The sequence below is a fragment of the Paroedura picta genome, chromosome 4, assembly GCF_049243985.1.
Source record: "Paroedura picta isolate Pp20150507F chromosome 4, Ppicta_v3.0, whole genome shotgun sequence".
Taxonomy (NCBI): Eukaryota; Metazoa; Chordata; class Lepidosauria; order Squamata; family Gekkonidae; genus Paroedura; species Paroedura picta.
In genome coordinates, this window is record NC_135372.1 from 92,143,050 (window position 1) to 92,160,819 (window position 17,770).

Consider the following 17,770-nt stretch of genomic DNA (forward strand, 5'->3'; position numbering starts at 1 on the left):
TACCAAAGAAAGGTAAACTGGTAACATCCTGAAGATTTCCATATTTTTGAGGTGTACTTATTTTCTCTGAAGTTTTAAGGTAACTGTTGTTACCTTCATAGTTTGTAAAGTCAACAATGACATGTCAAGTTTTAGCTTCCTCTCTGTTATGTCACCATCAGGTTCTTTAGTGAGTCATAATTATCACCCAAATGGGAAGTGCACTGCGGTTAGCCATAACACGTGGAACAGTGATTAAAATGGCAAAGTATTCAGGAGGAGCTGTCACTGTACATTCCATTTTCAATAGTGTGATTCCCTTATATAACCCAAATGGGGTGGGGCCATGGCTCAGTGTCAAGAGCATATACTTTGCATGCAGAGGGTCAAAGGTTCAATCTCTGCCATCTTCAGTTTAAAAGATCAAGTAGAAGGTGATCTGAAGGACCTTTTTCTGAGACCCTGAAAAGCCACGGCCAGTAAGAGTTTGCAGTATTGCCTTTGAGAGAGCAGTAGTCGGAACTCTGTTACCCTGAGAGGACAACCCCTCCAAACCTTTGCTCAACAGAGAGAGGGGGGAGGGGAGGAAGCAGTCATGAGCACACCAGACTTACCTCTTGCCTCCACATAATCACTGTCTTGTCAGCACTGTGCCTAACCATGGAGGAAGTGTGTCCGCATACACTCCCCATTCCTATGATCCAAAATGCTTGGAAAGCAGTGTCCATGATCATGGAGAAGGAGAATTTGTTTGCACTTTGATCTATTTTCTTCTGTTGCTGCAGACCCACAAATCATACCCAGTTATGGTCCTGAGGTCCCTTGAACCTCATGATAGTGTTTTTTGGGGGGAAATGGGGGTCTACACAGAAGGAAGAAATAGGTGAAGCTGAATGTACTGGATACTGCCATTCTTTGAGTTAAATGTATTAAACACAACCCAATAATTTTCAACAGAAACAGTTCATGCATTCAGCTTCAAATGACCAAATGCTAAGTAATCATATGGGAGAAACTCACATCTGGGCACGTGTGAAGTGATTTTAAATGAGACTTCAACTTTCTGGAATGCAGTCAAAAGCCAGAACCATAAATCAAACACCTGTTTCACAGAAACATGCCTTGTACAGAAAAGAGGCTCAATGTGTTTGTTTCCAACGTGACTCTCATGAGAGGAAATGATAATTCCAAACTACAATAAATACAGATATCAGCAAAGCAACGACATGCTTAGTTGTGTTAAGAGATGTCATCAGCCTTGCTATTGATTCTATTCCTCAGGCAAGCCATCCTAGGAGGAACAAACACAGCAGTGGAACCTGCTACCAGTTTTTTAATCTCAAAAAACCCAAAAATGAAAGGGCCAAAGATACTGAAATACTAAGGGGACTGTGACTTGTTCTATTTTGTAGTGGCAGGAGAAGCAAAAAAAATTGAGCCTTTAGCCAGCAAACCTTGCAATCCAATGAAAAGACTGTGGGGGAAATAGATAATAGTGTCATCATTTCCTGCCTAGACACCATCAAACACAATCTTACCATCAGAAATCAGCATGCTCTGACGTCTGAGGGGAAAGTATGGAATAGCAGGAGTAAATCCTAGTTTACATTCTGCCCACCTCAGGCAACCTTACCCCACATGTCTCTTCGCCAGAGATGGTGACCCTCTGAAACTCCCTCTCTAGAAGCACATCTCGTTCTTTAGGAAGGTGGTCCACCAAATCCTCACCCTGTTCCTTAAACAACCTGTGACAGAAGAAAAAAGGGAAGAGGTAAAGAAACAACATTAAGTTACTGGACTAGACTTTGCCTGTATCGTGCCCTGCTACTGGAGCCTTCTTTTCAAACAGGCACATGAAGACATCAAAGCAGGACGCACTGCACACAAAAACACGTGCAACACAGGGACTTCCAGGCCCCCTGATGGCAGCAACCCTGTGCTACAGAAAAGGAGGGGGAGATATCAAAGGGTCACTGGTACTTGCTGGTCCATGAGTACCATCACAAGGAGGGTACCTAGCAGAGAGTTTTTCCAGATGGGAGTCAGGAGCACTCTTAGGAAGGGGAAATTGTACCCCATTTCCACACTGGAAAAAATGGACAGAAGCAGAAGGAGCTGGGCTTTAAGTGATCCCTGATATGGATCCTGCCTGGCTGAGCAGTTGGCATGTTAGGATCTCAAAGGCTAGTCAGCCATGCACAATCTGGAAGTGGGGGAGATATAAGAAATATAAACACACATCCAAGAGGCTGGCTCCATCCACTTGGTCTACCATGAAAAGTGGGGCGGGAAGACAGGAGGGAAATGGAGCTCACAGCAAAAGACCAAGGATAGGTGACCAGCAGTACAAAGCGGGGAATTTACCAGTCACCAGAGTTGGGCCACTGTAAGCCCAGGGGAGAGCCCAACAATCAAATATCTGGAAGACTGATTATGTTCTCAGAATGTAGGCAATGAAGTTTCTAATTTCAACTCTGACATCAGAAAGATTTGCAAAACTGATGCAACACCCCCTCCCCAAAGCCAGTGGTTTACTTTAACCTTTCTCTTACAGAAGACTTCTCCATTCTAATGGTTTAACCTTTCCTCCTAAGAGTGCACTCACCCTGGACATTTATTTCCCCTTCCATCCTGATGCCCAATTCTGAGCCTGTTTCTTGGCAGGTTTGGAGCACTTCTGATACTATTACTTTCTGTAGATTAGGATTCTTCTGAACTAATTGTTTAAACACCAGCCCGGAACTTACACAATTGCAAGTGGGGATGTGCCATATGGAGGTGGACAGAACTTCACAAGAGCATCACTCACTTCATGTCTGCCAAAGATTCAGCCTGCATGGCGCTCCCATGCCCACCCCTGAGTCAAGGGCATAGAGAGTTAACACTAGGCACTCACTGTAAGTCAGCAGCACTGTCAATTTTCAGGAAGTCCTGTTTGGCTCTGAGTAAAATGTCGGGTTCTAGTCTGAGGACAAAAGGGTAGTGGAGGCCAACGCCGAGATAAGGACAAACAGAGAAATGGAGAGAGACAGATAAGTAATGGAAGAAAAGGAGGAGAAAAGAAAACACTAGCATTAATGCAGAAACCAACACCAGAAACGGCAGACACTATACAGCAAAATTCACCAGCAATGGGATCCAAAGAAAATGGATGGAAGTGAACTGGCTTTTGCATCACAGATCAACAATGGCTTGGTCACCAGGAGCACTGCTATCATGCACATACTGATTCCCTCTGAACCTGTCATAACCACAGTCTGCCATAGCATCCAAATGCAGCAAATTCTGTTCACCAATTTTGCATTGATTCCTTATTCTAGTTTGGAGGAACATGACATTTAGCATTACCTACAGCCTTCCTCATCTGGATGCCATGGCAAACTAAGATGACCGTGAATCAAGAAATGAAGAAAGAAATCAGCATGCACAGGGAAAGCAAGGATAACTTGCAGAACATTCCCGAAAGCCAAATCACTCCAATTTTCATCTTGAAAGGAATGTGGAAAGTATGTTGCCAACAAGCCTGGAGAGAAATAGCCCATTCCTTTAACATAGGAGTAATGAACAGAAATGAGCAGCTGACATTTTTCATGACATAGATGCAAATAATGGAATATTAATAAATAAATAACATCTCATTAAGCTTCTATTAATGGTATGGGATATTCTTTTCCCCAGGCAGTTTCCAACTCTTGTGGTCAACCAGGGCTGGATGGAGCAGGATAAAACATCTTCTTTGCCTGCTGGTAGAGTAGTCCTCCACTCACTCCAAAGCAAACCCACCTGTGAGAAGCCCAAGAAACCTAAGACAGTGTGTAGGACAAGCACAGTGTAAAACTGCCAGCCACGCACACATACATATACACAGCCATGCTTGTAGCACACAGACATCCCAGTAGTAAATGTGCAGCTCCTAGCTTACTTTTCCAGCTGGATCTTATGCTGGTTGCTACTATTACTGCAAAATACAGTCGTGTAAGGAAAACCTTAGAGCTCCAATACCTTTTTCTTCAATCCTTTTCTTGAGTTACAGCTCTGGGTAGTAGCTAAAGAGGCTTTATTGCCATTTTTCCCAGGATCCTATTCATCCAATCATCTTTATCCTCAGACTCCCTAGAAATGCTCCCTCCTATTCACAGGAGTGCCAACGGACCCAGAAAGATCGCAAGAAAGCTACAGAAGGACAGCAGCTTACTTCACATCCTGACTGATTTGTCGTTCCAGTCGCTGACGTCTCTCCTCCAGCTGTTCAATGGGGCTGTCTTCGGGGAACTCATAGGGGGCACTGCGCATCTCACTATCAGCCAACGAGCGGCAAAACAGCTCCTGTGGGCACAACAGCATGGGGGGGAGGGGCAGTGAGGTAAACCTCCCACATAGCAAACCCCTGATAAACAGCACTATTAGAAATACAAGGTCCCTGATCGAGGTACTCCTGATGTAACCTGTTGGCACTTGGAACCTAGAACCATAAACATGAGTTGGGAGGGGCCATACAAGCCATCTAGTCCAACCCCCTGCTCAATGCAGGATCAGCCTTGTCTTAAGCATCAATGAGGGCACTCAATGAACTAGTGAGAAAGGTCACAACAACAGTGGTTTCCTGCTATTGAAGGAATGTCACTGTTTCTGGTTTCTCACTGCCCAGGTAATCAGACAGTACATTAATGATTTATAGGCTCAGGGCCTTCTCCACCACTACTCATTTGAATGTGTTTCTGGCAGATTAATGTGTCGACATCAAGAAACTACAGTTCCTAAACTATTAAACAGGCCTCAGCTCCATCCTATGGAAGTCAGACCTCCCAGGATTCACAAGGATTTATCAGAAAGGTGCTGGGGGGTTTAATCTTATGCCCAACATGGTACTTTAGCAGATTCCAGATTTTTCCTAATAACCCTTATTCTTCTTTCTACAGCCTGAACATGCCTCCTTTCTGCTTAAGATCAATTCCTTTCTGATTTTAAAACTTTAAAGGCAAATAAAAGTTTGACTCAATGGCTACATTTTGAGAGTCCAATAGCCAATGGCTTTTTGGACATGTCCCCTGAATAAACTGAACAGAAGTGTGTGTGTGTAAGATCAAGTTCTGAAAAATACAGTTTTATGAGGTTTTGCTATGACTTATTTGAATAGAGAAAACTTGAGATGTCTATAGGCTAGCTTCCATACCATCATTAATTCCAAGTATCCCTGTAAAAGCTTCTTAACTGGTTTAAAAGTGTTAGTTAATTCAGAAGGATGAGAGGTGAAAGACAACATTTATTGGCATGTAAATTCATTTAAACCACAATATAAACATCTTTTCTAAAAAGCTGACAACCATTTCACAATCCAGGAATGGGGGAAATGGTTGATCCAGTATTATGTAAGAAATGTTACAAAGCCAAGTTCATACAATGAGTGAAACGCCTGCTCCAGGCATTGTTAAGAATGGGTGTAAGAAAGACCATTTTATCCCAGCTGCAAAGTTATTCAAGGGAACACAGTGTAGAGTAGCTTGCAGCCCCACACCAAATCTTAGTGCTAGCCAAAGCCTGAAAAATACTAAGAGATGGCATGCAGGAGAGTTTATTTGCTATGCGTGCATCATTTCTGCAATTAATCAGCACTGAGGCACAAATAGCAAGCAGTGTGCCACAAAATAGATAAGAGCTATGAAATGCTGAGTCAGGCTTGCTCTGAAAGGATTTCCCCCAATGAATAAAACAATCAATTCAATTACTTAACCCGCCAGTCAAAGGAGATGAATTTTTAATTAATTCACTTGAGGCCCAATTCTTCAAAATGTGCCTGTGGTGAGTTGCACTCACTGATGAAAAGTAACTAAAGGGTGAAAGCAAAATCTTCACACAAGCAATTACACTGGAATCATTTCTTTTACAGCTGTCAAAATAGCTGCAGCACTGGAATTAATGGTGGTGCAGATCATGACCAGTTGGTAAGGACCAATAAATTGCTGGCTACAAAACATTGACCCTTTTAGGTCTTACAAAATGGCAGATACATAAAAACTCTCCAAAGCTGATGAAAATAAAGTCAGGCCAAATCCCTCCCTGTAATTATTTCTCCTGAAAAACTGTTCATGAGTGTCTGATATGGCCTGGCTCTCTCAACATGGAGGGGCTGTTCTTGTCTTCTCAGGTCACTAACAATGGCAGCGAAGTTCACACAGCTGGTGAATCCGCACTTCAAACAGTCCTGATGAGAACCCTACACTCACCTAGGCTTCTGAGGCCAGATTTGGTTTAAGATAAGTTTGTGGCAGCTTGTGGTCCTGGACCTTATTGAGGAAATGGCCACTATGAAGTGAACGAAGTTGCAGTTCTTACCTTTACCTGGCTTTACAACCATTGCAGAGATAGATGGCTTACTGTGGACTTACTGTGATGGACTTACTGTGGTAGCAGACCCAATGCAAGACTTTACTCTCCAAATTGGGGTGGAAGTAACATGCTGGTAACCCCATCTTTTACAGAACCCCACATTACATGCATACCTAAGTGAGAAATTACTCCAAGCATCATCTCTGATGGTGATGATGATAAGATTTTCTTCTGGATAATGCTAAAGGATCACATGTATTTTGCCAAGCTCCTCTAAGAAGAGGTTTTAACTTGGCAAGATTGTTATTGTGAACCATTAAAGAAAACTGGGGGGGGGGGAGAAGTCTGGATCCTCAAAGGCATGATTTGGAGGTTATTATGCAAAGAAAACAACAGCAGAGAAGATGAAAGGCTACCTCAGCAATCTCCTTGTACTTGCCGTCCATGGAGGTACGCAGGTCAACAGGAAAATGCTTCAGGCAATGGGAAGGCCCTGGGAGGGAACGTGCAGGCTGCAGCTGGCGGGACCGTGGCCCTCCGTGGATCTCTGTGTAAACATAACACAGCAGCTATAAGGCAAGAGAAAGCCACCAAATGAAAGTTTAGCACAAAAAATAGTGTGGCTAAGAGAATAAGCCTAGGTAGACATTCCCCTAGGATAAGCCTAGGTAGAGAATAAGCCTAGGTAGACAGAAGAGCCTAATGCTGGGAGCGATCGAGGGCAAAAGAAGAAGGGGACGACAGAGAATGAGGTGGCTGGATGGAGTCACTGAAGCAGTAGGTGCAAACTTAAATGGACTCCGGGGAATGGTAGAGGACAGGAAGGCCTGGAGGATCATTGTCCATGGGGTCGCGATGGGTCGGACACGACTTCGCACATAACAACAACAAAGACATTCCCCAAAAATGAGATCTGCTCAAAGCACAGTATTGTATACTAAGGCCATCTGCAAACCTCTTTGCCAATTAGCACAAACCTATAATTTCATTCAAGACTCTTAAATACTTGATGGAAACAGACAATGGATGGCAACAGCAATGACTGATAGAACCTCATTTTGTGACCATTAAAGCAGTTTTGCTTCATGGAAGCTGCCTTGAATAAAGGAAAGGGACTGTAAGTATCATCATAACAAATAAATAAAGCTCATGCTACAATAGTTAAGCCAGTTTGTGAAGTCTACTATACTCATGTGTTCTTTTCATTCAAACAGATTCACAGGAATCCCAAACATTTGAACTTAAGGTGTTGGAGAAATCAGTGCTGCACATGAAAATGCCCGAGATGCACTCCCCACCCCCCAGGCTCGGAATCCTGGAAAGCAAACATAACAAAGATGTTCTCTGTGTGTGTTTGTGTGTGTGTGTGTGTGTGCGCGCACATGCATGTGTGGCAAAGCATCTCAGACTGCTACAACAATGATAGCATTTTATACAAAGTGCCTAATAATCGGCAGTTTTTGACAACAAATGGACAACTCTCTGGATTTTATTTCATTGCCTGGACCATGTGTTCATGAATTGGGCAAATTTGCCCATTACAATCAAAGATTACAATAAGAGAAAGCTGCTCCTTCATTCAAATGCTACTAACTTATCCTGCTTGATCTATTTGCTCAGTCCCCAAGGTCCAACTCACAAGTCAGCTGCACCCCCCTGTCAAAACACCCAGCTGCCAGTCTTTGCTGTAGGTACCCATTTCTGTTCCCTTGAAAATGCTTCAAAACTACTTGAAGATCTTTTTCCTTTTGCTATTACAATGGGTTAAAGATCAGAGATAAAACCAGTGAGTCACAAAGCTTTTATTCTTTGCCTGCTTTGTAAGCCACCATTTTGCTAGTACAAGAACTTCAAGATTCTTCCACATCAAAACACTGATCCTTTCAATAAACACACCATTCAGTTCTTTAATTTATATAATGTACATGTTCCAACTCCTCCTCACAACAGCCCTGTGAGAAGCCATCGTTACATTCAGTTAATGGATGAGGGGCTAAAGGAAGGAGCCCCCAGCAAATTTTCTCATCCTCAACCTCACCCTCCCAGACTGCAAACTACAAACATTATCTGCCAGACCTCTCAGGGATAGTTTAATGAAAAATAAAAGGTGAGAGGGACACACTAGGCCAACGAATCATCATCATCATCAATTTCTTTGTCACCTCTCTAGAGACAGTCCTGGTGCCTAAAAGAGTGGGGGAAATGCCACCACCACCCCTGGTTACCATACACAACAGCTCTGAAGGCAGGGCCATCAAGGGCAGGGCTTATAAGGAAGCTCTTAGCTAGTGGGTAAGACCAGGGGTAGTCAACCTGTGGTCCTCCAGATGTTCATGGACTACAATTCCCATGAGCCCCTGCCAGTAAATGCTGGCAGGGGCTCATGGGAACTGTAGTCCATGAACATCTGGAGGACCACAGGTTGACTACCCCTGGGTTAGACAATGCAAGAGGCGGGAGTCCTTTCAGTAACCTGGCCACAACAATTTAGGCCCTTAAAATTCTAAACTAGATTGGTATTGTGTCTGGAAATAGACGAGCAGCCAGTGCAGATCTTTCAGCACATGGGTGATATGATCCACGTATCCTGTCCCTAATGGTAACCTGGCTCCCGCATCTTGATCCAACTGCAGTTTCTGGACAGTTTTCAAGTCAGCCCTATAATCTAACCTGGATGCGATCAGAGCATGGCTCACTCGTTCATACCAAGAAGTAGCTGGGGTATCAGCTGCAGCTGGTAAAACACGCAACATGTCTCAGAGGATTTTGACCTTCAACCATAGGCCACAATCCAATAAGCTGCAAGCTACAAACCTGCATTTTTATGTCATATGTAACCCCATCCCGGAGAGGGGGGTTGCAGTTGCTTCAAGCGTGCCTATCACAGTATATTAATGTTTTGTAGCAGCATCTGTTTACAGATGGGAAGACTTCAGTACAGAGAGATAAAACACGCCAAGTCTTGCAGAGAGTATCCTAATTGGGGGGGGGGGGGGAGAGAGACTGGCCATTGTGGTAGAGCACAGGCTTTGCACACAGAAGGCCCAGGTTTCATCCTCTGTCTTGTCAGGTAGACTGGCGGAAAGATTTATGCTCAATCCCAGGGAAACAGTCATCTAGTCAGGATGCTGTCCTAAATTATTCTGGTTCACTATCAAGAATCTCAAAAAGACAAACACACTGAAGGAGGGTCACTCTTCCATGCCACAGCCTAAATCAGGGGGGCAAGAAGTCCTGTCCTGCCTTCTGATCTGTAGACAGCAACCAGCTTCAGCTCAGAAACACACACCTTAGCCCAGTTTCCAGAGAGGCTGTAAAAGGAATAAGGTATCCTTTGTTCCATGAAAGAAAACTGGCACAGACACTTTCTCTCCAGTTCATATTCATACCCACGGAGGCTGAAGGCAAACACCGTAGATGGATCAGCCAGACCCTAGAGTGAGCCTCGGGGACACGATTGCAGGAGAAACTGCTCAATGTCCATTTGATAGGGGTGACTGGCTTTCAGCTCTCAATCCTTCATGATTTCTTTTTTTAATGAGGGCAACTGCTTGAAGAGCAGACCTTTCCTTCCTGCTGCTGCAATAACACAGCCGCTCCTAGACGCCATGCAAGGCACTGGGAGAAGTGCAGAAGAAATCAATAAACATCACCTCCAGAGCCCTCTGTTAGGAAGATCTGCCATAACCACACAGGAATCCAAGGGCTGGTCCAGCTACCTTCTGCCACACAGGATTGGGCCAGACAAGTTGTTAAAACCACAGAGGCAATTGCCCATGTTCCCTTCTGCTGTAACTCAAAGCACTGGAATTTACAAGCCTGACCTCAAAACTCCTAAAAATAAAGCAAGATAAACAATATGGACTCCCCCGAGGGAAAGAACAGAGTAACTGGAGCTATTATAAAACCCAACTTCTTGCAACATAGATAGAAATTCTAGATAGATAGAAATGACCTGTGATAGAGATAAAAATGATTTGATGACCTGTGGTTTTAGAGAGTAGGAATGATACTTCCATTAAAATATATAATAAAATTATTTAGATATAAAAGATAAATGTGAATTAATAAGTGATGTCTTATGATATGGAAGACTGATATGTCTGTTCTTTGTATTTTTATTCTTTTCTTTCTTTTCTATGATACTGTTCTTTCTATTTCCTCCTTATCTGTATAAAACCCAACTGATTTGAGCCCTGGTTGCTTGGTGCTCAGCATGCACTGGAGAAGATACTAACTACTTTTTTCTATATATATATCTTGCTGTGGACACACACAAGGCAAACATCCCTCAAGAACTGCCTCAGCCCTTTTCCTCCAAAAGCAGCCACCGCCTCATTGTGCTGTTTCCCATTCACTGCCTTCCAAGAGAAAGCCAGCACGAGGGCTGCCAGAGGGCTCTTCTGGCAGGGCTCTGGTGCCTGGGGTAGTGCCATAATGGGCAGAAATTCCAGGTGACACTTTCCTCATCAGCCATATCCAGCAAAGGAAGAACGGTCCCTTTTAAGGTTTGCCTGCCTGCAACTGCTAATACAGGCGGCTTCCCAGAAAGAAAGGGGACAACTGAAGCCAGAGCATTGCTAAATCTGACGGTCAAGGAAGCTCTGAGAAGCTAGTATGGCACTGAAACCGCCCCTCCCAGCCAGCCTGGCCATGTAGATTATTTTTCTCCAACCAACAACTGGAAGTAACCTGAAAGATATATAGCACTAGCTCCACAGAAAAGAGTAACTGATTTAGTTCCAGATCATTGTAAGCTTGCCCACAAATGACTTTTGTGGACTATGATTGAAGGATGCTCTACATATTACAAGGAAGATGGGTTGTTCTTGTTCCGCCATACATCCCCACTGAGTGGGAAAGACAATGTGATATGTGGATGAGAGACATGCGTCTTAGTTAATATGTGCCTAAGAATTACAAACAGACTCCCCGCATCACATATACCAGAGTATATCACATATACAAGAATAGCCATTCTGTATCAGACAAATGGGTCACCTAGCTCAGGATGGTGGCCAGTAAGACATCACAGAGAACCTGCAGAGCCTCAATTGCTGACTGCTCCCCAGTACCCGATGATTCTGCCTCTTAATCCGGAGGTTCCATTCAGCTGTCATGGCTTACAGCCAATGACAAACCTTATCCTCCACAAATCTGCCCATTCCCTTTTGAAGCCCATCTAAATCAGAGGTCATCCCCATATCTCATGAGACTAAGTTCCATAAGCCAACCATTCATTAGCACACTTTTTCACTTGCTTGAATTTCCTGCCAACTGGTAAGGGCCCAAAAGTTCAAGAATTAAGGGAGAAAAATTTCTTCCTCCCTATCTGTTTTCTCTACACCATGCAGAATTTTGCAGGCCTTTATGTTCCTTCGCTACTATGCAACTCAGTGCTGTGCAGCCAAATAGCTGCTCCCAGCACCCCAGAAGCAGCTGCAGTGCAGTAACTGGTGAAGTGGCGTTTCATGCAGTTTTTACTCCCTCCAGCCAGGAAGTTGTCATGCACATGGAAGTCAGACCTGCTCTATTAGCAGCCTGCTCCCTCTATGTCACATGTCATTCTTTTCCTCAGTGAGTAGGTTAGGCAAGTGTTACAATTATCTTGCAATGTGTGGGGTGACATAAGTGCAACCAGTTTAGCCTCTCTGAAGTTACTCATACATCCTGAGTTCCCTGGCATGACAGTAAGATTCGACAGTCAGCACAAGGGCTCCTTCATGACAAAAAAGCTATGATGGCTGCCTTGCATCTGGCCCTCTGGAGGGCACCATGGTCATGCAGCAGAAGCATCAACCTGTGCCATTGTGCAGGCAGCATAAGTCATCCGCTGTCAAAACTTATTTGTAGCGCTTTTGTCTTCCATGTCCCAGAGGCTGGGTTGACGGAGGGAAGACATGTTTGCTCAGGCTCCTGCTGCCTCTTCTGTGCCTTGCTAATGACCATCACATGTCTCTCTAATGGGTTCCCCGTGCGCAGTGCAAACAGTCAATTCATTAGGGAAACCCAGCAGGCCTGGGGGAAAAGCCAGACCACTTGTAAGAATAGGGTTTGGCAACCCCATCAAAGTCTTAACTCTAAGGGAGCAGCCAAGTACCACCCATCACTATGGAGGGCAGCAGAGATCTCCAGGTCTCCTGCCACGCCATGTTGGGTCTCATCTACCATCCCCACCACCAGCTTTGGGTGTGGTGACACAACTTTCAGCCTGGTTTAACATTTTCCTGACACCTACCAAAGGCTACTGGGGAACATTCCAGACTTCCTGACAACACAACACATCTGCAGTGCTGGAATAAATTTTTGGTAAGAGTCTCCATGCAGCCTACTTTTCTCACATTTGGTCTGGTAAACACATACAGCTGAATACTAAGGTAGCAAAATAGACTGTATTACTTATTGCAGATGGATTATGTTGTTCAAAGATGCCCTTATGTTACAATTCCCTGCAAGTGGAAACAAGGTCTAGGCAAGAACCTTTCTACCCAACGTGCTGTTTATTTGCTCTTACAGTATGAAATTGCCCAGCAAATGCTCCCCACTGATTCTGTTGCACTTGTAGACCAGGCATCAGGGACTATTAGTAGTGAAGACAGACCCTTTCTACAGTGCTTCCCCAATCTGCTCCACTGCATTTTAAAAGTCTAATGCCCTTATTGCATAGGGAACCCAGACCTTCACTCAATCAGCCACCTGCCATACATAGGCTTTTCTACAAGAATGTAGCTATGGATGCTGGGTCAATCACACATACATCTGTCTAAGAACAACCGGTCTCTGGTATCCCATGCTACCCATCCACACACATGCATGCACACACAGAGAAATGCAACTAATTCATATGCATGAGGATGCCATAATGTAGCTGACATCTCCTGAACACATGTTTTGGGGTTAGCTTACAACACCTTTTTAGCAAGAGGTATTTAGGTGCTGCAGCTAGACTGAGTGACAGACAGCCTTTTTCTTTCCTGCAAGCTGTCCTTGAGGCTTTTCCCATACACTGGGAAAGCAATTATGAGCAGCAGTTATAGTTAAATGGCACTTTCTTGGTAGCCAAAAGTCTTGGTGAAAAACTAGAAAAACTCTCATATTCCATCACGGAATACAGAAATACCTATTCTAGCATCACAATGTAGCAACATATAAATATAGCAACAGAATACTTAGGGGAAGAAAATAGTCTTTCAGACAAATACTGTACCTCCCTCCAGAGAGTAACACTCTTAAGTATTGTTGTAGCATTTCTTTAACATTCTTGTTTTGTGAAATGCTTGTTACAGTATTTCTTTCGCATCTTTCAGTACACGTACACATAAATGTAGCTTATATAGCTCAGTATATACAAAATATGTCTTTTATGTGCTTCTCTCATTAGAAGTCTCTTGCCACCGAAGCCCAGAAATAGAATGGAGGCTGAAGGAAGGGGATAGAACTGCCTGGGTTTTCCCCCTCGAGATTTCAGGAATCTTCCCATCACCAGAAACCATCATTATTATAAGCCTCAACATAACAAGGAACAGAACAGCCAAAAGAGAAGCTCGAGTCCATACGTATGATTGCATATTGCTGCTCCAGCATCTGCTGAGGATGGCAGACAGAGGACCTTGCAAGCAGCCAGCTGCTAGAAATGACAGCAGTGCAATGCCTCAGAGCTGCCAGTTTCTGCTTCCCCTGACAGAACACTTCCTCCTCCCCAGCAAAGACCTCAAACGCTGAACACAACACACAAATACCCGTAGAACTTGCCAATCCTCCCACTCTAACTTTAGAGGGTGCATAAGCTGCAGCAGTCCATGCCCCACCACCCTCTTCGGGGGACTTCCATATGCCCAGCTTGTGAAAAAGGCTTTATATTCCTGGAAACAATAATTCTATGCCAGCCCCCTAAAAACAACAGAAAGGATTCACTTACCCAGCCAACCTCTTATGATTACTAACGAAAGCAAGCAGCAGTAACTCAAGCCCCAGGAGAATGAACAGAAAAAGAGAGCTACAAATACTTACCAATCTGTCTGCGGTCAGGGCCCCACTAAGCCTCTGTCTTTGCTACCTGGAAAGCAAGAAGCCGGCAGTCTATGCAAGAAGCATCTCCTCGCCATCTACCTGAGCATGGACCAGGAAGTCCCCGGGCGACACTCGGGCTAGCAAAGTGCCAGCAAGGAGGCTGTCAAGGACTGATCAGAAAGAGGTTCCTGCTCTCTCTGCTGCCGCTGCCGCTGCCGGTGTTTCACAACCTCCTCCAGGCAAGCTGCAATCCCACAGGATTCCAGCTCCAGAGCTGGCCTGGGCTGTACCAACCAGAGCTACAATGCGGGGAGAGAGAGGAGAGAGAAAAATTACAGCCTCTTCCAAGGGAGACAGGCAGAGGCATAGACAGGAGAAAAGCCAACAGGGTCCAAGCAGCAGAGCTGACTCCTGGCCGCTGACTAAGGAGGAGTTAACCTGACGCCAGCCACAGCTGCCAATTCCAGAAAAGCACAACTGCGGGATCAGCCCTCACGTCAGGACTCCCAACAGCTTCACGAATCACGTCAGAAAAGGGTGAGCCTGAGAAAGGAATTGGCCACTAAGCATAAGTTCAGAACTTCTTTTCTTCTGCTTCCCTTGCCCCCCAAATTTCACTCAGAAGTCAACTCACAAGTTATTGTTCTTAGTCTGCCTGAAACATTAAATCCTCGTCTGGCTGGAACTCAGGCAGTCGAGCCCTTCGCCTCGGCTTCCCCTGCATCAACCACAAAACACTAGTGGCCACCTAGCTGAAGCAAGCCAGTATGGGTTCCTATACCCCAAATTCCCCAGTTTAAACCAGGACAAGTTCCACTGTTAAAACTAAAATCCAACCTTAGACTGGGCTCTAATCCGAGGATCAAGGTGGGACAAGCTGAGAAGGAACTGAGGCTACCTCGGCTTGAGAGGTGGATATGCCGGTCTTGGCAGAGGCTGGCAATGAGCTTTTGTTTCTAAGATCTGCAGCCTGCTGGTTTTTTAAGAACAAAGGATGACCCAGGAGAGACTATTGCCCCCCTCCTGCTCCCACGTAATGGAAGAGGCTGTCCCACACTCGGCAGTCACTGAGATGAAGGGCCTCAGGGGCAACAATGACAGGCATTTCATTACCCAGACTCATCTTCAAAGACAGCCAGAGAGCAGGCTTCAGGGCCCCACCCAGAAATCTCTCTGGAGAGCAACCTGGCTGTCAGACAGCCTGGTCACAGTATCCAGCCCATGGATTTTAAGCTCTTTTTATCTGACTGAAAAAGAACTGGATCCAACACCCAGCAAACAACTGAGCAAAAACATTGTGAGGAAATTGTGGTCAGGATGCCTCACTAAGTGTGGGAATGACCACAAACAAAGGGATAAAATGCTGGCTCCCATTATGCCTATGAATGGCAAAATCTCCATTACTGAGGTTCCAAGCAAAATGATTTATACTTAGCACTTTAACCTGGTTAAAATGTTTGTGAGGGTAACACTACTGTATCCCACAAACGGAGGGGGGATTACACATAGCCCTTTTTCTGACACTTATTTGAACAGTGATATAGATGTCATTAAAAAGGTATCTTTAGACAATACTGTCCACAGGATACAAATGTACCTCAAATGTGTTGCACAATTAGCCTGCATTTTAAGTAAATCATGTTTTAGTTCTGTGTTTTGGACAAAACCTAGAGCAAGAAGGGGATGCACCACATTATTGTATCTTCACAGGCCTTCCTTATAGCCAGCACTAGCTCCTGTACTGGAGTGCTGAGGTTTATAGAAATAGAACTGTTTTCAGGATGACAAGAGCAGCCAAAGCCTCCTGTTTGCTGGCCGCTACCTTGAGAGAGGCACACTGAATGAGCCTACGAGCTAAATACAATGGACAGCAAACTCAACAAAAATGATTTCAGCTCCCTCACTCAAACATTAGAACTCTTTATCTTGATTACCTGTTTGAGCAAATCACAAGAGCACAGGAGAAACTGCAGGAACTATACAGTGGATATGATAATCTATACTAGTATTTCTTGCTGTCACTGCTGCCAAGACAAGACTATTACTGGGCAACTTTCATTCAACAAAACCAGAAAAGATGACAGAAAGATCTTCACACCAGCTGGCTGAAATGCATAATGTGTGAGTGATAAGCCACAATGTTAAACAAAGTCTAATGCAGCAAATCCTATATCCTGTATGCAAGGTAAAATTTGTGAAGGTAGAACTGATAGAACCATCTCTGATGTTCCAAACAAATAGAAGGTTTTAACATGACAATTATTGCTAGCCCATCTACCCTCCAAGTTGCCGATAAAATAATTCAGTTTGGTCATTTTAGCAATACTGCAGGTTTTGTAAAGCTGCAGATCAGGCATTTGGCAACTATTTTTTAAATCTCTTGCAATTATAATTTGGCTTGCTGCTAATGACAATGGCTAGCAAGTTATGAAAAGTTTGATGTTATCATCATACATTAGTAAATAAAAATTAACATGAGATTTACTAGTTTTCCTGAAAAGTCTACAATAGTTTGCCACATATGTCAAAATGCAGCCATGGAGTGGCATCCTTCAAAAAAATTGCAGATGCTTCATGGGCTTACGTAGCAAAAGCATGGTGAGATGACAGGTCCCAATATCCACAGGACAAACCATACCTTTCCACATCACTCTCATTTCAACATTGAGATGAACCTATTGTTCATAGTCAACAAGGGACCTAATCTTCTTGCAGCTAACACACTGGGAGCACTTTTCTAATGGCTTCATTGCTTCATACACTAATAAAGCCAAAATCATTTTCACAAGCAAGACTAAGACTCTTTCATGCTCTTTCTATTAACATGTACAAATTGTGAGAAATGCCATGAAACTGATCTGAATGCATGTTCTCATCCATACAGTTTAAACATGGATCAATTTACAAAAAATCAAGTTTACATATTGATTGCATTTGAAATCACAGCAACCCCAAGTCTGTACTAGTTAAGGCAGCGGTAGCCAATCCATGACTGGTGTCACAACATCATCCAAAACACATCAGTGTAACTTCACAAAATTCAGGCAAAAGATGATCTTACTATAGCCAACCTGATGCCCCTAACAAATAGAAATGAAAGGTCTACTGTTTAGATTTTAGTTCTTGTATTTATTCTTAGATTAGCCCATACTGGCCAAGAAGTATATTTGCATTTCACAGTTTAAAATGAAATTCTCAAAGCATTTTAGCTGGCATAGACTAACCCAAGAATAAATATCAAGAATACAACGTAAACAATCTCAAAACATCTAGCAGCACACCAATATAAGTGCGTCAGAAATGTGTGTGGATACCATTACCCTATTACAAGCAAGATGGGCAGCAAATAAGCTAGAAGTCTGCAGGTCTTCCACAGAAATGAACTGACTTGAGAATGAAGTACAGGCTGGGCAAGGCTCTACATGATCAGTTCACAACTCTGCCTGTAGATACA

The 17,770-nt window shown here is 43.9% G+C and overlaps 1 protein-coding gene across 5 annotated transcripts in view; it reads right to left on the reverse strand.

Annotated features, from left to right (window-relative positions):
• Window positions 1-17,770, reverse strand: part of AMPD2 (adenosine monophosphate deaminase 2) — a 51,031-nt gene that overhangs the window by 24,515 nt on the left and 8,746 nt on the right. For 3 of the 5 annotated variants that reach the window (XM_077334197.1, XM_077334199.1, XM_077334196.1), the window contains exons 2-5: window positions 6,723-6,853; window positions 4,175-4,305; window positions 2,876-2,944; window positions 1,613-1,724 (exon numbers count right to left, since the gene is read on the reverse strand). In XM_077334197.1, the coding sequence (XP_077190312.1) occupies window positions 1,613-1,724; window positions 2,876-2,944; window positions 4,175-4,305; window positions 6,723-6,853 (443 nt within the window). Of the gene's footprint in view, window positions 1-1,612; window positions 1,725-2,875; window positions 2,945-4,174; window positions 4,306-6,722; window positions 6,854-14,316; window positions 14,486-17,770 lie in introns of those variants that run through there. The other 2 variants (XM_077334198.1, XM_077334195.1) reach the window with 2 other exon arrangements.